The 27110-nt window shown below is 46.1% G+C and overlaps 1 protein-coding gene across 5 annotated transcripts in view; it reads left to right on the forward strand.

Annotated features, from left to right (window-relative positions):
* PRKAG2 (protein kinase AMP-activated non-catalytic subunit gamma 2) overlaps positions 1-27110 on the forward strand; it is a 227500-nt gene that overhangs the window by 188725 nt on the left and 11665 nt on the right. For 3 of the 5 annotated variants that reach the window (XM_080936436.1, XM_080936438.1, XM_080936439.1), the window contains 5 exons: positions 17589-17695; positions 21721-21802; positions 23591-23649; positions 25280-25325; positions 27056-27110. In XM_080936436.1, coding sequence (XP_080792562.1) covers positions 17589-17695; positions 21721-21802; positions 23591-23649; positions 25280-25325; positions 27056-27110 — 349 coding nt within the window. The remainder of the gene's footprint in view (positions 1-17588; positions 17696-21720; positions 21803-23590; positions 23650-25279; positions 25326-27055) is intronic. The other 2 variants (XM_080936437.1, XM_080936440.1) reach the window with 1 other exon arrangement.

A 27110-nucleotide genomic window follows, 5' to 3' on the forward strand; every position in this document is an offset into this window, starting at 1 on the left:
GTGACCACTTGCTTGCTTTCCATTCCTGCCCGGAAGTCAGACTCCAGGGCATCCAATAACCAGCACACACACAAACACACACACACACACACACACACACACACACACACACACACACACACGAGGGAGAGAACAAACAAAACCTTGTGCCCACTAGTAACCCACTGTTCTTACCTCGTGGGAGGTAATGACCTGAAGTGAGCGAAGATGGGTTCTCTGTGGAGCTGGCACACCTTGGACATTGCAGCGGTCTGGCCCTTCATGGGGTCACCATACATGAACAGGTACACAGCTTCCATGTAACATTAAATTTTCTTGAGGATAGGAAATTCAGGGAAAATATAAATGGCTCCGGTTGCCTCTGCAGGGAGGGAGTAACCCACTAAGCTTTCAGAGCTTTTAAAAGTGAGGCTCTGCAGACTCAGCCTGTGCGGGTTTGTTGCCTGTGACACGAGGGGTGCTGACCTCTGGTGGTAGACATGTCAAAGTGACAGGTTCAGAAGGTCTGTGCGCTCTCTCAACTCTTACCTTCTCTAGCTGAGCTTATAGGCAAGGGATATATTGATTCTTGACTGCAAGAATAAAGATTGTATGAAGTATCCATAGTAGAAATTTTCCTGCCTAGCTTTCCCCGTATTTAACATGTTGCCTCATGTTTTAGTACATCCAAAGTCAGGTTCTAACAGATCTTAATGGTATCCTAGGTTTAAGAAGGTACAGGGGTTGTCCTGTAGACTATGCTTTAGAGGGGGTCTGCCCCCCAGAAGTTTCTGTGATGAAATTGTAGTCCCTGTGTAACATGGGAAGACATGGAGCTTTAAGAAATGGGCACACCGTTAGAAGGGATTAATGTTCTTGCAGGTATAGATTGGTTCTTCCGAGGCAGCTGGAAAGGATGACGCTTCACCCCCTCTGGCTTCCTCTTGTACCAGCTGCCATGTGATGCTCTCCTCTCCATCAAGACACAGTCAGTAGTAGGAAACTCAGCACACACGAATGGTTTTCCCGCCACCAAAATCATGAGCCAAGTAAATATCTGTACTTTGCTCAGAGAACGGTATTCTGTCCGAGTAGCAGAAAACAAGCTAAGACAGACAGACAGGAAAGGATTGTGTTGCCTAAAAGGGGGAAAAATATCCACAACTGGTTTAAACTAACAGGAAAGTGCATAGATTGAGTGCATAGCAGAAGGTGAGACTTACCACCAGGCTTTGCAAAGGGCGTGGAACCAACTAGAAGGTCCTCAGGAACCAAGGCAGTTCCTCCTGTCACTTCCTCTTCCCTCCAGAAGTCTGTCTTGCTACCCTATAGACCTGGTGGTCTAGACCCCATCACTGCCCAAGGGGAACTCCATCCCACTCGCCAGAGTCCTGGGCCTGTAGTGTGACCTTTGTGGCTGCCATCTTTGCCTGTCAGGTGTAAACAGGAAGTGTTGATTGTACAGCAACAGCAGTAGCGCCGGAAAAATTGGAAGCATTTTTAACGTTCTCCTCTAGATCTTTTGATAATCACTGGCATGTATTGTGGCACTATGCTGAGTCCCAAATAACCTAAGACACATAGCGTCACCACCCCCACCCTGTGTCATAGAAGAGGATACTAAGAAGAGAAGTGCCTTCCCTAAGATGGCATGCCACATTCCAGAGACACGCAGTACTCCCCTACAGTCAAGCCCAAGATGGAGGCCAATGTGAGGTCATATTCCTTTCAGAAAGCCCTCTTACCATGGTTGTCTCCTCTTTATCCTTTACCTCACTTCCGCCGGGCATCCAAACATTCCAGGGTATCTTTCCCGAATCCAGTAGACAGTAGTCAGCCCTCACCCCCCTCAACCTATAGTCCACAGAGTTGCCCTGTGCCCTCTTCTCAAAGCTCATCCTTAATTTCTCACAGTTGGAGAGGTGGCTTGGTCCGTGGTAGGCTCCTCAGGACTCCTCACCGAGGCCGGCCGTTGATCCCCTCTGTGGTTCTTCCTCTTCCCTTTGCAGCCAGCATAACGAGGTGTGTGACTCACAGCTTCATGCAGTCACCCTTCCTCACTAAATGGAAGAAGCCAAATGTTCCTATGGCTCCATCTCAGGCCTGCCTACCTTCACACTGGCCCTCCCCTGGGAGAGTGCTCACCCCTGACACTGACCAGTATCCATACTGCCCAGCGTTTGGTTTCCTAACCACGAAACTTTAGTGCCTAAGGATGTCCAGTACACCTCCCCGGCCAGGCCTCTGTCCTTCACAGGTGCCTAGCTATCAACACCAGCCATGATCCTCATAGTCTTCTCACCTTCCTGATCTCCCTCCTCCCGTTACCCTCCTCTCCCTCCCTCCTCCCCACCTCCCTCCCTTTCCTAGTTTGATAAAGAAGGAAGGGATGGAAAGAAGCAGGAGCGGACCCCAAGAACAGGCAAGGTTGGTCATGGAAAGCTTATGAAGGAGTGAAGGAGGCAGAGCAAGCTGCAGAGATCAGCTTGTCTGGGAACCGAAAGCAGTCTGTGGAGGAAAGGGTGGGTCTTACCTTACAGATCCCAGGTGGCGTGCCATCGCTCCGTCAGGGAAGGAATCTGGAGGCAGAGGCCATAGAGGAATGGCCTTGCACCTCACGGTTTGCTCAGCCTGCATTTTTATACAACCCAGGATCACCTGCCCAAGATTGGTATCGCCCATAGTACACTGGGCCCTCCCACATCAATCATTAATCAAGAAAATGCTTCACAGTCTTGCCTATAAGCCAGTCTGATGGAGGCAGTGTCTCAGTCGAAGGTTCCCTCTTCCCAAGTGAATCAACTTGTGTGTCAATTTAACCAACCCAGACCCTAGGCAGCACGTTTTCTCTCTTCCTCTTCCCATCTCCTTCTTTCACTTTGCCAGCTTGGTTGGATGATGTCCCCCAGTTGTCTCGCCCACCTCTCAGGATTGCTTTCTAAGCACTGCCTCTGTTCCCGGCAGCCCAGCCCTCTCCATACCTCTGTTGAACTACAAGCTGATCTCTGTAGCTCCCTCTGCCTCTTTCAATCCTGCCCAGAAGCTTCCCGTGAGCACCCTCGCCTGTTCTTGGGGTCCGCTCTTGCCTCCTTCCCTACCTTCCTTTCCTCTTCCTTCTTGTAGCATCCCTCCGACCCTTCTAGCCTTCGTTAAAGTCCTTTGCCACCTCAAGCACACACCTGTTCGTGCGCTCACACACACACACACACACACACACACACACACCATCTCCACAAGGCCTCTGTCTTCTCTAGGGCTATTCTCCCTCTCCCCTTCCCCCTCCCACTCCTCCTCCTCCTCTTCCTTTCCCTCTCTCTGAATAGTTCTTCCTTCTCTTGTTAAGCCCTGCACACTTAACCTAATCTTTAAAGTGACTATGAGAAGCAGATTGCCTCATCATTTCCATTGCATAGAGGGAGAAAGTAAAACGAACAGGCTTGCAAGTCTGAACCAGACAGGATTCACTGAGTATCTCAGTGCCCTAATGGGGTCACGTGCATTTCTTTGCTAGTAAATCTCAGGCTCCAAGAGACTTCATATTCTATAAATATTTGTTACATGGGTACGGAGCTTTAGCCTTCACACTCACACAGCCTGGAGTACCTCAGCCGGTTGATTCTTATGAAAACCAAAATGAGCTATCTGTGTTGAAAGCACCATGCGGGTGAAGGAGAGCTGACTTTGGTGATGGTGAATGAAGTAGAGAAGCGGAGGAGAGTGGGAGGTAACCAAGTCTCTCTGAGATGAGGACGCATCTCTACCCATCCGTGCAGCCCAGGCATGCAGTGATGGGGCAAGTCATAGGCAATCCAGCAGGTAGGACATGCAGCTTACTTGCAGAGTCTGTGTGAAGGAGGGTCTTCCAGATCTTTATTTTGAGGGAATGAGGTGCATTCTGCTAAGGGTAGAGAGGAGTCTGACCTGTCTTTCATAACAAAGGAGAAAGCCATGGGAGGAAGCTAATCTGGGGTCCTCTGGGCTGGGTTGTGGTTGCTGTCAGTCTGTCCAGGGTGCTGCTGTCTTCTCCCACTTGAGCTAGTCCCTGTAGATCGGAACTTAAAGTCACATCACTTTGCATCAAGCCACCCTGTTTGTTTAGTTTCAGACTGATACTGTGGTCATTTATAAATAAGTTGCTAACAAGAACTTGCTGAAATGGGATGTTTGAGGCTGGTGACAAAGCATAGCCTGCAGGAGACCCTGGGTCTAATCCTCAGTGCTGCATAAAACAGGCAAAGTAGAGCGTGCCTGTAATCCCAGCTCAGAGTTAGAGGCAGGGGAGTTGGGAAGTTCAGGTCCTCCACAGAGACATAGTGTGTCCAGGTCCTGTGTCCAGGTTGGTCAGTCTGAGAAAGGAGAAAGGAAAGACGAGGAGGTGGAGGAGATACCATTGCTGTGATTCCTGTTGTAGGATGTTTTACCAACCATTGTGACCACCTCAAGATGGTCAGACACTCTCGGTGTCTTGGCTGTGAGGCCTTTGGTCTTTAGCGATCCTAGCTTTGAAGTCTGAACAGATGACCCACCCTTTCTTAACTGCTTCTATAATTAGTGCCATAGTCACAAAGAGAATAAGTCAGACTCAGATCAGGGACCTATTCCTCCTGTTTAGTAGTTCTGGGACTGTAAGCAAAGTATTTAAAGCTTTGTTTTTTCAGAGGTAGCTTGGCCATAACAGCACCAAGCTCCTGTGAGTGTATGTGCATTGAATAACATGACCACAGACAGTGGTCAGCAAAGCATGAGGGTGTGGTCGTTTCCATACACCGTTGCTGTAATGGCCGCCCTAAAGCATAACAAAGCCCTTAAAGTCCATGCCTGCTGGGTGTCTCTGTCTACTGCCCCTATGCCAGCCATGGTGAGCATGGTACCCTGAAGAAGGATGACGCTATCATCCCCAGATAAAGAGCCAGATGTAGCATTGTATCCAGAATTCAAGGAAGGAGGCAGTAAGAGCCCCACGTGTTCAGATCCAGTCTGAGCAGGATGGTGAGTTTCAGGCAGCCTGGGTGAGAAGAGACTGTATCTCAAAGAAGCAAAAAGCAAAAGAAGAAGAAGAAATAATAATATGATAATAGTTCAGGCTTAAGCTCTGATGTAGTCAAATTCAGCGGTGGTATTGATGGTTTCCTGGCTTATATGTCCTCTAAAATCCTCAGTCTTCAAAGTCATCTTTTTGTATGCTAATATTGATTGCTGTCTGGCTGTCTCTTGGTCATTCCAGGGTGAGAGTAATGACTGGGAAAGGTAAGGCAGAGTTAGAGGGTTGAGAGTTGGGACTTTGAGAACCATTCCTAGCCTCTGGGCAGGAAAAAGTGCCCTAAGGTTGATCAGCATTGTCCTGTGTTTTAATTAATCATGCATACTAAATAGACTGTCTTAGTTAGGGCTTTACTGCTGTGAACAGAATGACCAATGCAAGTTTTATAAAGGACAACATTTAATTGGGGAAGGTTTACAGGTTCAGAGGTTCAGTCCAGTATCATCAAGGTGGGAACATGGCAGTATCCAGGCAGGCATGGTGCAGGAGGAGCTGAGAGTTCTGCATCTTTATCCGAAGGAAGCCAGTTAGGAGGAATGTCTTCAAGCCCAGCCCAAGAGTAACACACTTCCTCCAACAAGGCCACACCTTCTACTGGTGCCACTCCCTGGGTCAAGCATATGCAAACCATCACATAGGCTTTCATTAAAACCGTAAAAGACAGAGTCCAGAGAGTTTCTAGATAGCTGAATACTGGGGTCCATGAAAGCTCAGTGTGTCTGCCCACACCCTCTTTATAGCATCCCTATGTATGTCTTGAGAAGCCTTTAACTGTTGCCCTCAAGAAAATTAATGGATCCCAAGGGGAGTTTCACAGGAACCTTCATTTATAGCCAATCAATCAGCCATGGAGTTCAGAGGCGGATTTGCACCTGGGATGGCAACAGAGTCAGAACTGAACTGGGTCCTATAGGCATCGTGCTCTGTGGGCAAGAAATTCCATATACTTGGTCTCAGAATTCTGTGTAGATTGTGGAGGTAAGAGAAGAAGAAAAAAAAGGGGGGGGGAGGCGGATAAATGATAGTAGGTTGAGAGGGAAGAGAAGGAGAGGAAAAGAGAATTGGGACAGTAAGAAAAGTAGTTTCTCCTCTACAGAAGGTCTACGGGAAAGGTAGCTGCAGTTTCCCAAATAGGTTCAGTCCCTCTGTTCTCCCTTCTATGCTGTCTCCCACTCAACTTGAGTCCCAAAAGTCCCTTGAGTCCCTTGAACAGACTGGAAGGTGTCGTCCCAGTCCCGTGAACTGATAGAAGAGTCCACAGCTGGTGCCTTGCTGTGGTGTGGTTCTGTGCGTAACTTTTATACTTTATGACTTGACAGAAGAATCTCTGGCCATTAAGAGCAGCGGCATGCCGGGATGGAGATAGCCCGTGGATCTATAATGGGCACTTCAGCTGCTAGCTCCTAACAGTGTGTATGTCATTATGAACCACACTGGAATTCTGGGAAATGGTGTTGCTTCTGGAATGAGGTAGCCTTTCGTCAGTCTAACTGCAGAATGCTCGTGATGTTCTCTGATTGTCTTGAATTCACCTTCACCGGTCGACAGAATTGATCTCTCATCCTCTGGTGGTTTGCCGAATTGATTCTTTCATGTTTTCTTCCCACCTAAGATCTGCTGAAATGAGATTTCATAGAAAAGTAGCCCTGCTCGGTAAAGATGGAGTTTCTTGGAGAAAGCAATAACATGAATTGTCAGGTCTGATCAAGAAGAGAGTGAAACTACAAAGTGTCAGAAATTAGAGAGCCTTCTTAACTGTCAATAGATTCTCAAAAGTAATATACAGGAAAGAAAAATTGGACAGGGCTGGAGTTAAGAGTGCTTGTGGCTTTTGCAGAGGGCCAGAGTTAGGTTCTCAGAATCCACATGGTGGCTCACAACCATCTGTAACTTCCAATCCAGGGATCCCACACTGTCTTCTGGTCTCCACAGGCATGGCACACATGTGGTATACAGACAAACATTCAGGCAAAACTCTTGTGTACATAAGAAACATTTTTTTAAACAAAAAGAGGGAACAATGGTGGTTTTAATGAGAACAGCCCCCATAGCTCCCCAACTGGTGGAACTTTTTGGGAAGGACAGAGGGTATGGCCTTGTTGCAGGAGTTGTGTCTTGGAGTAGACTTGAGTTTTCATCATTTTCAGTTAGGACTTCTTCAGTCATGCCTAGCTAGGCATGTGAGTCTGATGTAAGCTCTTAGCACCATGCCTGCTCCCACGCTCCCCCCTGAAGCCATGAACCCCAGATTAAATACTTTCTTTTATAGGTTGTTTGTGGTGTCTCATCAAAGCAATAAAAGAATAACCATACAGGGACTGCATAGATGAGTTTTAGAACTGTTCAGTTATTACCTGAGTGATTATCAGTGGTGTGTATTTTCCTGGTTTGTTTCCTGCCAATTACCACAAGAGAAAAAATAATTGAATCATATGGAAATAGGTGAGCTGAATATGGCTGGGGATGTAGCTCAGTTGATAGAACAATTTCCATGCATGTACAAACCCATAGCTCTGTTCCCAGCACCACATGAACCATGCAAGGTGGCCTAAACTTATAATCTCAACACCTGGGAGGTAGAGGCAGGAGGATCAAAAGTTTAAGATTATCTTTAATACATATCTAGCCTCATCCTAGATACATGAGACCCCATCCAAACCAAAAATGAAGAAAAAAATTACAAAATCTAGGTAGATGCTTCAGTTAGAAAAGTATTTGTCACACAATCATGGAGACCTCAGTTTGGTCCCCAGAAGCCACATTTAAAAAGAAGGAAAAAAGTATGACCAGGCATGAGGGTGCATATCCCAGCACTTGGGAGGTAGCAGCAGCCCGATCTCTGAGAGTCATTCTATCACTTTCCCTGGACAATAGACGCAGCGTACTCAGCCCTGGATACGGGAAACAAAGGATGGGAATTCTATGAGCCCTGATTTATCCATACGTCAGAGCCGGAGAAGGCGGCAGCTAGATAGAGGAAAACAGAATCGGGCGTACACATAAGGCATGGGTAGGACTGTGCAAGCATAAGAAACGTAAGCAGGGACTGGGGAGTCCACTGACTGCTCTTTCAGAGGACCCGGGTTCAACTCCCACCACCCACATGGTGGCTCACGACTGTCTGTAACTTCAGTTCCAGGGCTTTTGACATCTCACACAGACATACATGCAGACAAACACAATTGTACTTTAAAAAAAAAAATCATTAAAAAGAGTAAATTTTGGGGCTGGAGAGATGGTTCAGCGGTTAAGAGCACTGATTCCCAGCAACCACATGGTGGCTCACAAACATCTATAATAGGATCTGATGCCCTCTTCTGATGTGTCTGAAGACAGCTGCAGTGTACTCATATACATTAAATAAATAAATAATTCTTTAAAAAAAAAGAAAAGAAAAGAAATGTAAGCAGTCAGAAGCCCGGTGTGTTTGAGCCCAGCACAGGCAAGGATCCCTAAGTATATCAAGACATACACTGAGGAGTCTTTAGCACTGCAGAATGAGTCTCCCACCATCTCAAGAAATGCCCAGAGAGCTGTCCAGGATCCCCTTTCAAGATCCCTGATACAGTAGAGATTGGAGAAAGCTGCGCTGTTGCTGGCAGCAACTGCTAGGTGGGTGGGCCCTGGTCTCATGTCAGCTGGTTGCTTACTGTGACCTGACTGTGGTCCTCACTCGCTTTAGTTCATTGTCTGGGTTCTGTATCCTGGGAAGGAGGGGGTGTTGCTGGGTGGTCTCAGTAAACAAGGTGCATGGCATCTGAGGAATCTAAAGCTGTCCTCAGACTTCCACAAAGGTTTGTGCACAGGCACATGAACACCTGCATGCATATACACAGACACGCATGCACGCACACAAAACCAAATCCAAAAACTTGAAAGAAAATAAAATGCCAGCAGGATTCACTCTGTTTTTTAAGCCCTGGAGTTATATTACTATCTAGCTTTGTTAATGACCACGTGTCCTGATTTGCTTTTCATCGCTGTGAGAAGCAACTTGGGGAGAAAGGATTTCTTTGGCATAACACAGTCCATTGTCTAGGGAAACAAAGGCAGGAGCTCTTGCAAGTCAGGAACCTGGAGGCAGGAACTGAAGCAGCAACCATGGATAAACACTTCTCTCTGGCTTGCCTGTCATGGCTTGCTCAGCCTGCTTTCTTACACAACTCAGGACCACCTGCCCAGGGAAGCACCCCGCCCCCAGTGGCTGACCTCTCTCTCCCACATCAAATCATTAATCAGGAAAATGCCCTACAGACCAGTCTGATAGGGGCATTTTCTTTGTTGAGTTTTTTTTTGGAAGATTACCCAAGGGGGAGTGGGGGGATTCACGATTCTATCCAAGTGTGTTAGAAAATTTGTAAGAGGCACAGGCCATCACTCCACTGATCGCCCCTTGCTCTGTGACAGACTGACACCCAGCCTGCCTCCACTACCACAGAGGATGTGGCCAGTGGTGGTGGACCGGGTCTTGGGAAGAAGCCGCATTCCTGGAGTAGAGGCCACCTGGGAGAGGCAGGCAGTCAGATAAAAGCTAGAAGGGCCAGCCAGGCTGCTGCAGGGCTTCTTCGGTTGGCCTCTACTGACATTTTAGGCTATGTGCTGCCATGTGTGAGAACACACATAGTCTATTCACCAGATGCCAGAGGAGCCTGCAAACTGTACCCCAGCCTGCAGCAGAAGGCTCTCACGTTTCACCAGACATCCCTCTGAGGGCAAGCACATGCCATGGCTGACAGGAAGCTGGAACTCCTGATTGCCGTGGGCTTCCCCTACAGATACCTGCCCATCAGTGTACCCCTTTATTCCTTTTAATCGTGGGGCCCACATGAGGTCCTCTCTTCCCTTGCCCCATACATACTGCAAGGCCCACAAGGCATATACACTTTGATTTTCTATTCTGCTTTCCGCCTTGAATCTGTATGATGTTGAATTGACGCCACCCATACTCAGTCACCAATCCCCCCCACCCCACCCTCCCACCCCCGTCCCATCTAGAATGTCAGAAAAGCGGGCTTCTCACGAATAGTGTCATGTTTCTCTGGAGAAAGTTACTTGAGCCCCCAGGCCACAGTGTCTTCATCTGTGGAGTGGGGTAGTAATTTTATTGAGAACAGAGTGGCCACAGTGTTGGTTACTGTATATCAGGGTTGTTACTTATATTATGGTATTTAGTTACTCTGCTGTTGTTTTTGGAAGCATCCTCATGCTTCTTAAACGTAAATTATTGTGGAAGATACTGAAGGAAACCTTTTTCATCCTCAAGATTTGTAACCAATTGAGCCTCCAGATATCTGCACCCAGCACTCTGACCTCACTTCCTGTCATGGTGTGGTCTCCACCCTCTAGACACCCTCATCTCAACTCCCTCTTCCATCTTAAGGATAAAAGCAGAGGATGGCAGTGCTCGGATTCCCTCCCAGTGCTGACAAGACAAAGAAACTGGTGGGCAGTTCACCATCAGTTCCTAGAGGTATCTGTGACGAAGCTGAGAACTGAGCTGAGAAACAGAACAAGCAGACAGCAACAGGAACCGTGATACATTGCGCTATGTGCGCTAAGGCGTCCACAGATAGGGTATGAGCAGCTGTCCCTCTGACTGGCACTTTGTTTGAGGGTGAGGCTAAAAGAGTTCACATCTGTGGTGATGTCGTATGACAGCCTGTCTGTCCGGGAAGCACTTCACCCCTCCTGTGTGAGGAGACCTGGAGGAGCTGACAGAAGGAAGGCCAGGTGTGGCCTTAGACCATCTTTTATTTTCTCATTTTGGTTTGGTGCTACCCAGCTGGTACTTACTCATTGCATTCCTTATTTTCTCGTCACTGTGACTGAAGCAAATGAAAGGAAGAAAGTTTACTGGGTTCATCGTTTAAGGGAACACAGTTCACTGTGGTGTTAGGAGTGAGAAGGACAGTCATGTTGCATCTTGGGTCAGGAAGCAGAGAGACTGCTGCTGCTGCCCTCATGCAGGGTGGGTGCTCCCTCCTCAGTTAACCTCATCTAGCTAATCCCTGTGCACATGTTTGTCCACTATGACACTCTAGATCCTGTCCACTGGCAGAGTGACCATGACAGTAGTGAATTAATCAGTAGGCATTATCTCCAGCAGAAGACATGCCGGAGCCCATTTCTGAGTCATGTCTCATTGACCGCCCTGCATTTAAGTTTGATTAACGCTCACTAGGAAGCTATTACTCCATTAGCCTTCATTCTGCTGTCTGCTGTTCTGATCGTCTTCTCACGCCTCTGCTTGACTGACACAGTCCTCTTCGTCTTCGTATCACTGAGACCAAAAAGATGAAGTGGTGTACATATTTTGTGATTTCTTTCTAAATTAAAGTTCCATGGAAGTAGGTTTGGGGAAAAATATTAATAATTTATGATACAGTGAGTGCCACTGAGTCGGATGTATTCAGAGCTTTTAGACTATGTAGTGTGCTGGTGAGATGGCTCGGTAGGGAAGAGGGCTTGCTGCCCAAACATGAGGGCCTGAGTTCAAACCCCAGCACCCACACAACAAGCCAGGCATGATTGAATGCACATGCTTGTAACCCCAGACCAGGAGATGGAGACAGGCAGATCTAGCCTAGCTGTAGAGGTGAGCTTTGGGTTCAGTAAGATCCCCCGTGTCAAGGCAGTGAGGCAGATAGGCAGAACTGTAAGAGAAAATGCTCCACGTCCTCCTGTGGCTTCCATTTGCACACCAGTGAACGCATGCGCATGCGCGCACACACACACAAACATATAGATGATAAATAAATAGATGGATAGTTAGATGGATAGATAGATAGATGTAGGACAGACACTTTAAATTATTTCTGCAATCTTAATTCCATGTTTTCTACCCGAATTAGAAAATAGCTTCAGTATAAAGTATACTTACAACTTAATAAGCTTTAGAACACTGACGTGTTGGTCTGTTGGGTTTTTTTAATCACAGGGCTATATCCATATGATCCCCACCCCAGTCTCTCTTTCTCCCGCTAATAACCTAATTTTATAAAGACATATCCTGTGAAGGAAGTGTATTTACTTCTCGTTATGTCTAGCTTCCCCATCGATCCTTGTGGCAGGATCCACCCGTGCCACAGTGTTCATGTGGAGATCAGGACGAGCCCAGCCTTCCCTTTTCGGTGCTGGAAGCTTTGGCCTGTGTCTGACAGAATGGGCAAAGGACCAGATCTCCACTTGCCCCCGTCACACACGATCTATGCGTTTTCAGTGGCCAGTGGTGACTTGTGTACAACACATACAGGGACTCGCTAAGTGCCGGGATGTAAAGACTGAGCCATGCTTGACGTCCTGGACAGTCTCCAGGCTTAGGGAGACCCAGGCCTATAAATGCAGTGGGCTCGTGAGGGCTCCCGGGCAACTGCTCACACAGCACCAATGGACATGTCAGAACAGCAGCAGTTTAGTCCAATGCAAGATGTTTCTGCAGGAAGTGCTCTTTGAACTGATCTTTGAAGGTTTGTTAGTGTCCTGAGGCCTCTGTAACCAATCTTTAGTGAAATTTATAAGTTATCAGCAGCCCTAGAGGCTGGAGGAGAATTTTTCTCAGGCACACCGCTCTGTCTAGCTCTTTGTCCGTCTGCGCCTCCCTCTTTTTTGTTTCCCCCACCCCATCCCCCTTTATGCTTCTGCTGATTGCTGACGGTCCTTGGTGTTCAGCATTGTCTCCATGTCCCTCTCTGGATCTCTTTCAACCCTTCTCTCTTTTACAAGGACATGTCATTTGTCCTGAGTCCAGGACGATATGGTCCCAAGATTCTTGTCTTGTATAAGGGTCTGACATCTGAAAATCCCTGACTACAAAGCTTTTGCATCCAGATGTTTTAAGTGGCCATTCTGGGAGCAGGGTATCACTGTTTAGCCCACTCCTGAAAGGATCCAGTAGGCCACGAGCAAGAGCACGCAGTGTGTGCAGAGGCACAGTGAGGCTCCTTGGGAACACCTTCCTAAAGTCCATGTTTCCTTTGAGGATGTTCTAGAATGGTTCCAATGCATTTATGGGTGGGTGGGAGGGGTGTCACAGACAGGCAGACAGATAGGTTCCAGCTAGACTCCTGAAACCTGAACTAAATTGAGTTCACTCGGGCTGCATGTGACCCAGAGGCTGCATAAGATGTCTTTTCAGGGGGAATCAGGCTCTCCACGCCTGCTTTTGATCCAGGAAGCACAGAGTTCTTACAGGGTCTCAGTCCCCATCAGGGTGACTAGAGACTGCCGTGCAAGGGCAGTCCTGGGAGCAGGCAGCGGGCAAGTGTGTGAGACCAGACGTGAGCTCCATGACTCACACAGGTGTATGAACAGTGAGTGAATGAATGTCTGAGTGGCTAAAACCAGCCTCTGAGCAACACTCCTTATGACAGTTACAACTCAGGATGAACACACGTGAACAACTGTCCTCAAGAGAATTATGCAAAGTTACATAGATGCTCTGCCCTGAGGAAGATGGAACCCAATTCCTCACCTACTGAGTGTGGGCCCAGGACATCACAACACAGAACAAGGAATAAGAACCCTGAGGAGGGACATCCTCAGCCAGGTGATAAGATTGATGATTCAGCAACAGCCATTGTGTCCTTGATGTGAGAAGAGGAAAAACACCAAGTCAAGGTCATCAGAACCCCCAGATCATCTACCTGCCCTCCTTAGAACTATCAAAGTCGTCAAGCAGAAGGAAAGTCCGATGGAGAAACGCAAGCCAGCATAGTGATTGTAGGCTGTCACAGCTGGGCTCCAAAACAAGAAAAAAAAGCATGTGGGGAAAAAAATACAGAAATCCTAATATGCTTTCCTTCCTGTTTCTGTGACAAACGCCGTGGCCAAATCAACATGGGGAGGCTTTAAAGGGTTTATTTGCCTTACACTTCCATACCATAATCCATCATTCAGAGAAGTCAGGAGAGAACTTAAGACAAGGAACCATGGAGGAAAACTGCTTACTGGCGCACTCACTGGCTCATGCTTAGCTAGATTTTTTATATAGCCCAAGAGATGGTGCTGCCCACAGTGGACGGGGTCCTCCTTGCTTCAGTAACAATCAAGACAACCTCTCTCAGACTATCCATAAGCCAGTCTGGCTAGGCAGTTCCTAACAAAGGCCTTCCTGTCAGGTGACTCTAGGCTGTGTCAAGTGGACAGTTGAAATTAATGAGGACCCCCAATAAGTGAACGGTAATAATCCTGTGTCATGGTTGGTTTATTACTGTGGCTAGAACAGCTGGGTAGTTCATCTCAACTGTCTACTCCTGTGATTGGGGAGGCATCTGGGAGATTGGCAAAGCAATCCAGGTTTATCTGAGGTCATTTCCAAAGAGAATTAACTGAGGAGAAAATTTTCGCCCTTAAGTGTTGTGGCCCGAAGCACAGGCTTGCTCTCTGGCTGCCAGGAGTTAAAGTGCTGTACTTGGTACAGGTGTGCAGCATCATAAAACACACAACTGCCTCCCGTGGACCAAACCAGAACGCTCCCTTGGTCCTGCCAATCCTTTCTGTTCAGTACACAAGGCTGGAGTCTTGAAGTAACGAGCTCTGGCTGCTCTTCTAGAAGACCGTAGTTCAATCCCCGGCACCCACACAAGGCCACACACAACTACCTGTAACTCAACTACAGTGGATTCAACACCCTCTTCTACGGCCCAAGGTCACTTGTACACACACATTCACATAGATTTAAGTAACTGACATTGAAGATCAGCACCAGAGAAGCTTGACTGTCGTTGACTCCGTGGTTTATAAGGCTTTGGGACAGGTGAAGGGAATATGTAAATACTGATGACCCAGGCTGGGAAACTTTGGAGCTTAACAAGCTATCGTGCTAGGTGCTTAGAAGGTGCCAGAGTGCCAGTCAGAACTGGATTCAAGACCATTCATGCTACATGTTCATCTGTGGCGCAGGGATTGCTCACTGCTTTTAACCAAATTTATAATCAAAATTTGAGCAAAACAAGAGCAGAGAGATTTCAGTCTGCCCAGAAGAAGCATTCTCAAAGTTGGTTAAAGGTTCAAGCTACTTTGCAGCTTACAGGTAGCCATAGTTGAGTGGGCCTTGAGTCTGGAAAAAGACTGGGCTTGGACTTTTAAGCAGTTAATTTAAGTTGTTTAGAGGTCAAGGGTGGAATGTTGTGGTTTCGAAAGGATGTAACTGGGCTTTTCCACCTGTGCCCTCAAATTCCCTGAAATAAAGATCCTGAGACTTCCTATGCGTGAATAAATACATCGGCCGGTAGCTTTGGCTCATTTCTGCTGGCTCATAACCCATTTAAACCAGTCTGAGTCATGCTATGCGGCTGGTTACCTCTTCTTCAGTTTCATGTGACTGTCTTCCTTAGAGTTCCTCTCCTCCCCTGACTATCCCAGAAGTCTCTCTCTGTACCAGAACTTCCACCTCCCTATCTCCTACCTAAGCTGATAGGGCATCAGCGTTTTATTGACAGCCAGTGCTTCTGTACATTGCACAAGAGATTCTTTCTCCAGAGGGGAGTTTAGGTATCAAGTTCTCAAGGGGTGGACTGGAGGAAATTCGTCGTAGTGTAATTTTTATCTATTGTGTGGGTATGAGGCAGAGTGAGGGTGGTGTAATGTTTGCCTACGTGCACTTGGTTCTCTTCTTCCGCCTTTATGTTGGTTCCTGGCATTAAACTCAGGACATCGAACTTTGCTGTAAAATGCCTGCCTGCTGAGCCACCTCATAGGCCCTGTGATTGTTAATCTTGTCAACTTCACTAGCCATGAAGCACCTAAATTAACGCAGCACACCTCTGAGTGTGTCTGGATGAGCATCTCTACATAGGATTAACCAAGAGGATAGATGTATTCTAAATGTAAAAGCCAGTAGAATTTTTTTAAAAAAGGGCTGGCGGAGAGACGGCTCAGCCGTTAGGAGTACTTACTGCTTTTCCAGAGAACCCCAGTTCAGGCACTAGTGTCCACGTTGGGCAGCTTACAACTGCTATAACCAACTCTAGGAGATCGGATGCCCTCTTCTGGCTTCTGTGAGCACCTGCGGTCATGTGGCATGCTCTCGATACCGACACACATACACATAAATATTTTTAATCAAGGGGAATTAAAACAGTTACACTCAAAATATGTTTAACACAAAATTTACAGATTTTTTTTCAAAAACTCAAGTTTGAATAATCCTGCTACATAGGTTTTTCACTTTTTTATTTTAGATATTGAGAGAAATGCAGACATCTACAGTGTGCACAGTTCTTAGGAAAAGCCTGTTTTGTGTGCTTGGCTCTGGTTGGGATTGCTGGAACTCAAATGTATTCGAAGCAAACCCTGGACTCCTGATTACACTCTAACCCAAAAGGCTTGCTTTTAGTTAAGTCAGAATGTCTTGTAAAGTGCCCTTTGGGGGCTGTATTTCATTGTTGCTAGTGTCTGCCTTGATACCATTCATCTGAACGCAACTGGTAGCTTGAGTAATGGGTAAATACAGTCAACTGAAGCGATGGTGCCCACAGAACAGCTTATGAAGAAGCCAGCACTATCAGCGATGGCAGAGTTGGAGCAGAACCTCCCTGTGCACTTTCAGAGTTGCTCTTCCTGGGCAGGACCCAGCTTCTCTGGTAGATAAATAGTCCAAGAAAAAAGAGCAACGCGCCGACTTCAGTTTCACCCACTTAACCACACTGGGCGCTGAGCCATCACCAGTTCCCAGCCCTCATAAGTGGCACCTTGTCCTTGATAGTGTGAGGACTGCAGTCACAGTCTGTATTGTTCCCTGTGAAGTGTCACAGCCTCTGTCCCTGACTCACTGGGAGCTGTGGGGGACAAATGGCAGGGGGGTTGTCTAACCCTTGTTCTCTTATCTCAGCATCTCTGCCCACAGGCACTTGGTAGTTCTGCTTCAGGGCAGAAAAACTACAGGAAAACCCCTGACCCCAGAGGCAGGGATGCTGTCTCCGGCTGAAAGACAGTTTTGTACCCAAGATCTGGGAGCATCCTCCTGTACTCCTTTGCCTCTGGTTACACCAAATTGTAACCTGCTCATGGGGGGCAGCCCTATTTTGAGTTTTGGGGGGGGTATTTTTTCTCCATTCTCTTGTCTTGCTCACCCCTTGGTCTTAAGAGTCCGCTTTGGGAAGAACCTACCCTAAGTCATATGCAGTAGGTATTTGTGAGCTGAACTAATTAATTAATTACTTGAGTAAGAGTCTGGTCATTCAAAGAAACTGCCCAGGAAGGAAAATCGAGTTTAAAATGAAAGAGTTAGAGTCCGTGTTAACAAGATAGAAAGTGAAAGTTGATAAGAAAAATAGACCTAGTTCCTTCAGAGGAAGGCATTAAGACTTTCTGCCTGTCCACAGGCATTTGGTAGTCAAGTATATCATATGCAAATAGTCTGCGGGGAGGAGCAGGGAGTCCTTTTCAGTTTGTAGGCCTTTCTCCCACACCTCTACCTCCTATCCTAATGTGCCAGCTAGGACTTCCAGGACAATCCTGAATTAGCAGAAGTGACTACCCTCTTCAAGTTAGCCGTGGGTTGTGGGACGCAGTTTCTGTCCACTGAGGTGACGTCAGCTTGTTGTAACCCATTGCCTTTTCTTTTTAGCAGAAGACTCAGAAAGTGGTGTTTATATGCGATTCATGAGGTCACACAAGTGTTATGACATCGTTCCAACCAGTTCAAAGCTTGTTGTCTTCGACACCACGTTGCAAGTGAGTAGACCTAGCTTCTGATTGCTTGCTGCCGGTGGCTGGGTGCATAGTAATTCAACCCAGCAATGGCAGTAGGCCTTTCCTGAGCTCTTCTGTGAATCAAGCCTGGGCTGAGGATTTGTCTACATCCCCATGGTAACCTCATAAGGAACTCACTATTGCTGAGTGAATTCTACAACACAGATACTGGATTCTAGTTTAACATCAATCAAAGCTTAATCCACGGACTCCTCAACCTCCAGCTAGTACTGTAGTGCAACTTGAACCCCGGTCTCTCTGCTTGGGTTGGAGCCTAAACCTGAGTGTACTAAACTGCCCTGCCTCCCTCACTGGGGCCTGATTGTCTCTCTTGGTTATTTAGTAAATATATAGTTAATATTAGAAAAAAAGTTGAGGTGGATAATTTCTTGGGGGGGGAACTTTATTGGCTTTTTTCCAACAGGAAATTTGAACCTGATCATTTTGCTATGAAAATTATATTTATTGGAGCTTTTTTTTTTTATCAGTGTGACTTATAATTGCATGTGAAAGTTGTAAGTTACATGTTCAGTGTGATAATCAAGTTATATCCAGTGTGTAAGATCTATTTGCACGAATACGAATTCGAATAGACATGCCACATCACCAAATAACTTCACTTGTGTCCCAATAAGTAGATACTAGGCCAAGAACTTGTAGGCAAATGGCTTTTATAAAAGGTGTATTCTGGGAGTGGGCGGAGACCACCAAAGGTATGGGAAGAAAGACAAGACCCCAGAAGCGGGTGTGATTTCAACAATAGCCTGTGGGGGACAGCCTCACCCAAAGCCCCAGTGAAACTCTGGGCACCCAGAAAATTTCATCTCAGTCTCATGTGTTCTGCGTGCAGAGCTGACCTGGGAGAGACCTCCTGGGTTGCTCCAGCCCTACCCAGTTGCTGTCCACCTCTCACCACTGCCTTTGTTCCAAGTGTTACACTTTAGAGGAAACACTAAACCCTTGGAGCCCTTCTTCCTGCCTTTTGTCCCTGCGCAAAAGACCAACAAACAGGAAGACAGAAGTGGTTTTTGCGTTTGCTTACTTGCATTTCCAACTCTTTTTGGTAAATTTATGGAAATACAGTTTAGTTTGTAAATGGACTTTAAGACCTGTGAGCAATCAGATTCTCACTGAAACAGGGAACCTTCAGGTGACCCTCAAGTGATCCTCAGGATACCCTTAGGGAACCCTCAGGGTCTTATTAAGCCTCTAAGACTCTCTGGTCCTTTGACATAGGACAGAGAGCAAATACATGGTTACCATAGGGAAGGTGGATCTTAGCAAGTTATTCTAAATGTTTCTACAGCTGTTGCTACCAATTTCAGTAAATAACTAGACATTCTGAGTGCCCAAAATAAACTACACCTCACCCTGCCTTCCCCAGCCTTCCTCTCAGAAGCAGCTGCTCTTGACCCTTCACATTTAAGTAAACAGCCACAAGTACCAATCCGCCATTTATCTAGATTTTATTGTGCCCTGGGGTTGACTCTCTGTGGAATTAAGAATGTAGCCACGCTGAGTAATATGTGAAGAATGCAGTGTTTTCCGGATGCCCAAGGTCAGCCATGTCCTGTCACTTGTGCAGTTAATCAAAGCCATGTGCACGTCCCATCTCAGAATCATGGATCCCGTGTGTCTGAGCTTGGAGGGAGCTGATTTATGCACAAGGAGACAGGGTATGCTGGCATTGGGTAGAGCAGAGGGAAAAATGTGCTTGAAGCTTTGAAGACTAACTGCCTCTGTCCTCCTGGCACACCCCTGAAAACTAAGAGAGCAGCAGGCAGGGACCAGAGAGGCAGAACAGCCTGGAGGCCTGAATCCAGAGCCTGTGCAGTGATTGGCTTACAGTGGACACATCACAGAATATCATCATTTGGCCATTAAGAAGAAGGAAAGAAGCCAGGGCACAGCTACCATCCCCGCACCTGGGAGGCAGAGGCGGATCTCTGAGTTTGATCTCTGAGCACTGTCTACAGAGCAAGTTCTAGGACAGCCAGGGTTACACAGAGAAACCCTTTCTCAGAAGAAACAAAGAAAAGAGAGCAAGGTGTAGCAGTACGTGCCTGCAATCCCAGCACCTATGAGACAGAGACAGGAGGTTAAGAGCTCAAAGCCATCTCAGCTACATGGTAAGTTAGAGGTCAGCTTGGGCTTCTTGGGTTCAGTTCTGTTCAGCTTGGTTTTTAAAGGGAGATGTAGACCAGTGTGTGTAATGGCCACACAGGCATCTGAGGGCCATCCTCAGGTCCATGTTACAGCAGCTCTGAATAATTTTTTAATGTTTCATTTGCATATTTTGAATTATTAATGATTACAGGGTACTTTCCTTGTTTGCATTTGCTGTCTAGATTGTTTTCAGCCCTGAGCTTTTGGCTCTTAATAAATCAAGTGTGACACCTTACAGTATCCCTAAGGGTGTGTGTTACAGTTGAACAGAGTGCCTCATGTTAACACTCTGAACAGCGCCTGCGCTGTCACAGCCCCAGAGCTCATGTTTGTCTGCAGTTCTGTAAAGTACCGTATAACTAACTGTATGCCAGCCTTTCTAATCTTTGTGGGGGACAGGAAAGCATTATTTGTTGTGATTTTTTAATAAAATGATCAATTATGATTATATATGAATTACCCATCACACATGGGGAAAATTACACTATTTAATTACTTTGTATGATTTTAATTATAGAAAATTTATATATACAAGAAATATTTAGTTACAGCAAAGAAAAAAGTGAATTACCTTTCAGTTTCAAAATATATATAATTCCCCACTCCCTCTGCCAACCCACAGCCCATAGGCTGAATGCAACTCAGAGTATGGTCACTTTGAGTGTTGCCGAATACAAAATCGTAAACTTACTGCAAGTCTTTTAAGGACTAGGGAGATGTCCCCATGCTCAGGCCATTTGCCACAAGTGTGAGGATCTGAGTTCAATTCCCCAGGACCCAGGTAAAAAGCAGACCTTGGTAGCATGTGTCTGTAATCTGTTGCTCCTATAGTGAGGTAGGAGGGGCAGACAGGAGGATCTGTGGAAACCTGTCAGACAGCTAGTGTACCCATCATCTACCAACAAAGAAGACCCCAATGTACCAAACTAAGGTTGAAGACAAAGACCAACACCTAAAGTTGTCCTACCTCCACACATGAGCCCATACACACACACATACACACACACACACACACACACACACACACACACACACACACACACACACATAGATACACACACATACATACATACATACATACACGAAAAAGAGAAATGAGTTTGTGGGGGGGGTTGGGTTTTTTTGGGGAGGTTGTTTGTTTGTTTTTGTAATTGGATCTCACTGCTCTAGACAAGTTTTCCAAAGATGACAGTATCATGTTACAGGTTAGACACATCTAAATACCTCTAAGTAGGCTACACAAAAACATTTTGCTAACACGTTATTATTCGTAACATACTGTCCTGGCTGGGTTTTTTGTTTGTTTTTGTTTGGTTTTTTTTTGTGTGTCAACTTGATACCAGCTAGAGTTATCACAGAGAAAGGAGCCTCCCTTTAGAAAATGCCTCCATGAAATCCAGCTATAAGGCATTTTCCCAATTAGTGATTAAGTGTAGGAAGGCCCACTGTAGGTGGTGCCATCCCTAGGCTGGTAGTCCTAGGTTCTATAAGAAAACAGGCTGAGCAAGTCAGGGGAAGCAGTCCAGTAAACAGCACCCCTCCATGGCCTCTGCATCAGCTCCTGCCTCCCAAGTTCCTGCTCTGTGTGAGTTCCAGTCCTGACTTCCTTTAATGGTGAACAGCTATGTGGAAGTGTCAACTGAATAAACCCTTTCCTTCCCAACTTGCTTCTTGGTCATGGTGTCTTGTGCAGGAATACAAACCCTGACTAAGACACCTACCAAACTTACACCAGTTACCGTCAGTAATTACTGGTAAGATTCTGTTGATCCCGTAATTGAGAGTATTTTCTTCCTGAAATGTGGGCTTTAAAAGGATGTTTTGTTTCCGGTTTCTCTCAGGTCAAAAAGGCCTTCTTTGCCTTGGTAGCCAATGGAGTTCGTGCAGCGCCACTGTGGGAAAGTAAAAAGCAGAGCTTCGTAGGTTAGTAGCGTGGCTGGGGAAGGCTGTCTGGGAAGGGGCCTTCTTTCCCACAGAGCAGAGGGCTCCAGGATTCCATCCCTGCAGGTTCAGGTTCAGCCTGGTAGACATTCTCTGAGTTGAAGAACTTTCTGGCTTTTTGCATACTGGACCAGACCAAACCACTAGTGAATTTAAGACAATGTTGTGAACTTATTGCAGTCTCTCTTTTTTTTTTTTTTTTTTTTTTGCTTTTCAAGTGGGTTGGGAAGGGGAGTGTCACTTTTTTAACTTAGCAGTTTCTGAGCACACCAAAGAAGTTTTTGTGTCTTTATCAGCTCAGTGAACAAAATCACCACAGATGTGGTCAGATGAGCTCAAGGCACTTGCTCATGTGTGCTGGCTCTGCCCATAACCTTGTAAATGGCAGCATGCATCAGAATGTGAATGTAATCAATGTCTGCTGAATTGTTAAGCTGTCAGAAATGCTGGGTGAGCCCTGGATGTGGTGTTGCATGCCTGTAATCCCAGCACTTGTGATGCAGAGGCAGGAGGAATAGAAGTTCCAGCCTAAGCTATAGCAAGACCTTGTCTGTAATAGCCAAGAACTAGGGGAGCTGTTCAGTGTGTGGGGCTTACTTAGGATGTGTGGGTCCCTGGCTCTGACCCTGGCACTGAAAGGGGGAAAGATGTGAGCCTTCCGACTATGTAGACTCTGTCACGTTTGGCCAGAGTCAGTGGCCTAACAGTGCTGTTGCTCTGCTCTCAGAACATTACTTTGAAATGAACGACTTAAGTCTGTTCTCCCTCCAGACTATAATGTTCTTACAGAAAGCATCCTTTTTTTTTTTCACCCTCACAATTCTAGTTTCCAGCACATAGTAGGCCTGCCTCGAATGGTGACTCTTTGCTAACCCCACTGTGTTCAGGACGTTTCTCAGGAAACAGTCCAGGCGTCCCAGAAGTCCCACCTCCATCTCACTTAGGGAATTGAGCATCTGCTGCTGAAACATATAAAGCTATTCACATGCAGCTAAAGTCTTTGCAGAACAGGATTTTCTAGTAAATGTTGCAGGTTCACTTGGCACTGGAAGCTTTCCTTCTGCATGTCTTTTTGCCTGTCTTTTTCCAAACACACAAGGTGTGTTTCTGTTGTGCGAGGGTAAATATGCACTTGTGTGTGGATATGTGTGTGTGTGTGTGTGTGTGTGTGTGTGAGAAGTTATATATGTGTGTATGCACATTTGTGTGTGTGGTCGTTTATGTGTATGTACACATTTGCATGTGTGTGTATATATGTATGTGTGTATGCACATTTGTGTTTATATGCACATTTGCATGTGTGTAGTCGTGTGTTCACATGTGTTGGTGTATGTGTTATGCACTTGTGTGTATATGAATGTGTATGTAGTCATGTATGTGTGTTAATATGCACATTGCATGTGTATGTGGTCGTGAGAGTGTATGCATAGTCGTATGTGTGCGCTCATGCTCGCACTTGCACGTGTGTGTGCATGTGGAGGCCCAAGATTAATATCAGGAGCAGTTTCCTATCACTTGTTCACTTTACTCTTTGAGGCAGGGTCTCTCAATCAAACCCAGAGTTTGCCAGTTTGCCTAGGAAACCAGCTAGTTTATTCTGGGGATCCCCTGACTCTGCCATCTAAGGCTGGAATTACACGTGAGCCACCACACTGAGTGTTTCTGAGGATCCAGACTCCTGTCCTCACACTAATGTGGGAAGTGCTTTAACCACTGAGCTATTTCCCCCACCCCTTAGCTTTGTTTTTAACCATTGATTCTTTGTTTCAGGAATGCTCACGATTACAGATTTCATAAATATACTACACAGATACTATAAATCACCCATGGTAAGTGGCATGGACCTCACTCTGCATGTGGTCAGGATGGGATGGGTTTTCCCAGTGTGCATAATACATATGGAAGTTCAGTATAAGACTTCCAGCCCAAGTAAACAGTGAGCTCAGCCCACGTCATTTATTTGAAGCTTAGAGAAGGCACCAGTTTAAAAAAATAATAATAACTGCTTTATTCAGCTTAAAGAATCACCCTTTTTAATTTATTCCCCTGATGTGTGTGAGTTCCTGCTACTTGTTAACTAGCAGCATGGTAGTGTGTGGTGGTATCTGCTGGGACCAGGAAGGGCGCCGCCTCCCCCACTTCCTCTCAGTGGTTGGCCTGGGGCCTCACCCTGGAGATAAAGCAGCCACAGGGCTTTATTTTTGCAGGCCTCTTGTTCTGAATGGCATTTGATAGTCACTCATCACCCATTCAGGATTTATTTATTTATTTATTTTTATTTATCTTTATTTCAGTTCTGGTGGGAAGCTCAGGGCACTGAGCTTGCTAGGCGGTCCTCCACCACTGAGGAGCTACACCCTCAACCCCTCCTTCGTGGTTTCATATCTACTATAGGAAACTAGGAAAGAGGACATACAAATCAAAATTGAAGAATTTGACTTTCTTGCTAATAGAAAAGATGTTCTGGATGCCTTTGGTATCAGACACCCTGGCACCTAGCCCAGATGTTCTAGAAGGGCAGTTTGAACTGAAACCCAGTCTACCCTGTATTAAACACAGCTTGGTTTTAGTTTTGTCTGCTGTGGTGGGTGAGTCGCTCGTTCGTTTTATTAAACTAGTTCTACTGTTATGGAGCAGAAGTTACTTCCCTGTGCTTTTAAATGGCAGTCCATTATCCGCTACTATGCTTTTTTTCTTTTCTTTTAAACAGGGAAGCATGGTATTAGTTGGTCCCACTGATTAAACACAACAAAATGTTTTTACTCAGACTGAGAAGGGTGGGTTCTTACAGTCATGTTTGTGACCCATCGTTTGATCAAACTGTCACCACCGGGTGGTGCATGCCTGTAATTCCCAAATAAAATACAAAAGTGTGTTTCTTCATAAGGAAAACTCCAAAAGGAAGATCTTTATATGTAGGACAGGAAGTAAGAAGTGGCCTGAGAAGGGAGAAGGGCATGGGGGAGGGGGGCCTTAGGGGAGGAGTGGGGAGTCAAATGGTAGAGGCCTATTGTGGGAAGAAAGGAGACTGCAGTGGGGGGGGGGGTGCACATGAGAGGGTAACTAAGATGATGTATGTGACACATACGTACAAAACAAGAAGGGCCACCATAAAACCTGTTCCTTTCACCTGCTTACTAAAAACTTTTTAACTAAAAAAATATTACTTAGAGAAAATTAAGTAAGTTTTACCAGACTTGGAATATTCTGTGTTATATATGTTATAAAGGACAGCAGATATCGTATAGCAAATTTCTGTGGTCATTTAGTAAATAAAAAATTGGGGGCAGAAATTCATGAAATATAAGTGTGTAAACAGGCTAACGCTGGTTTTTAGTACTTGGAAACACATTCTCCTTGTATCGCCTAATTTTCTAACTACAAACAGAATAACAGGAATGGGGCTGTTCGCCCGTATGAATGGTTACACGTGTAGATACGGATTTTTCTCATTTGCAGGTACAGATTTATGAACTGGAGGAACATAAGATTGAAACGTGGAGGGGTAAGCTCTGCCAGGTCTTGTACTCTTCAGTACATGGAGAAGGCGCTGTCTGAAAGTGTGGTTCATTGTCTCAGAACTTTTCCTGTACTGAATTACAACCGTCAGCTAATGTGCACGCTGTTCCTCTATGACAGACCATGTTGACAGTAGCCACATGTGTGTGGCCTTACACTAAGCCTGGAGCTGTAGACCCTAGTGAGCTGACCACAGAGTATCACCCTCAGACATTGATCTCCATGGCCTGAGGTTGGGGCAGATCAAGCTGTCTGATTAAGCTGAATTCTTCCTCTACCAAGACAGCGAAACTGGGGCAGTAAAAGTTCTAACTGAACAGTTCAGATAGAATAACAAATCATTTCAGGGACTCTTGGGCTAGGGAGAGAGTCCTGGGGACTGAAGTGGAGGCTCTGCAAGCCCAGGAGCTCGGTCCCCAAGAAGCCAAGCATGGCAGGGTGCACTCAGTCCCTGCAATGGAGATGTAGTGACAAGCGAGTCTCTGGGGGCTCACTGGGTAGCCAACCTGATTGAATTTACAGGGCCAGAGCTAGTGACAGACTGTCTCACGTGGTGGAGAGCGCTTGAGGTGTTCTAGCATTCACATACAAACGATGTGCACACATGCAGATAGAATACACTGATACATGCAAAAGAACTGTTTGCCATGCCACTTTGCAGTCATGTAATTCTTGCCTACACTGGGGTCAGATTGCATGATGTCGAGTTGTCAGCTCGAAGACTCACAGTGGGCAGGGCAAACTCAGATGGGAACTGGTCAGAGGACCCCACTGATCAGAGCAGACGAGCCATGGCCCAGTGCTCAAGGACTAGCCTGTGTAGAAAGGGAGGGGCGGACCGCAGGAAACTTTCCAACTAGGCACTAGCAGTCTGAGTTTGTTTGCTCTTCCCATCCTGTGCTTGGCAGGATGACCAACCTTCCAGGTAGCTGAGAACTCGTAACCTCCACTGGAGTGCTCTAGGCCTCAGCAGGCCCTTTTCATTTCACACGACTTTGAAAGCTTGTCCAGGGAGGTTTGACTGAGAGTGCTTTATCAAGGCAGACTAAATGGATTAAGTCAGCATGTTGTCACGTCTCAGTCAGTCGTGCTGCATACATTCCACTGGCTGTGGTTTAGGTGTACTTACACTTTCACCTACAGGGTGTTGGCAGGTGAGACAGTATCAGGATGTCCTCAGATACATTCTGCACACAGACCTCAGCAAACCAAATTAAGTAAAGTTGGTTTCTTTACAAAGAAAACGTGTATAGGCTGGCAAGCATCCCAACATGCCCTGGGTTTTGAGCATCAGTTTAGTGAAATCTGATGAGATCGTTTGAAGAACGTTGGTTAGAGTGATGCTGTCTCCCAGGTTAGGAAAATCTGCTCTAAGGGGATTCTGGGAACGTTTCATTTCTTGGTAGTAATGTGAACTTGATAGGACCCAGTGGCTTCCACTGCACTGCACCAGAGCTTTTCCTGGTGCTGCCAGCATCTCTGGAAATAGTGGAATCTCCCCCACCCACCCCCATACAAATACAATGTCCTGAAAACAGTTGAGGCCACATTAAATAATCAGGACTGTAACAATAGTTTGGAGTAAATTAAATTATCTTTTATTTGGGTTTCTGGTTCGTCTCATTATTTCCTGTTAGCTGTGGATATTTGAATATAAAGTAGCTTTGCTCACGGCAGGTCTGTAACTGACTGTGTATTTTCCTTCCTCAAATGCAGAGTTGTACTTACAAGAAACCTTCAAGCCTTTGGTGAATATCTCTCCAGATGCAAG

The sequence above is a fragment of the Micromys minutus genome, assembly GCF_963924665.1.
Source record: "Micromys minutus genome assembly, chromosome: 23".
NCBI lineage: Eukaryota > Metazoa > Chordata > Mammalia > Rodentia > Muridae > Micromys > Micromys minutus.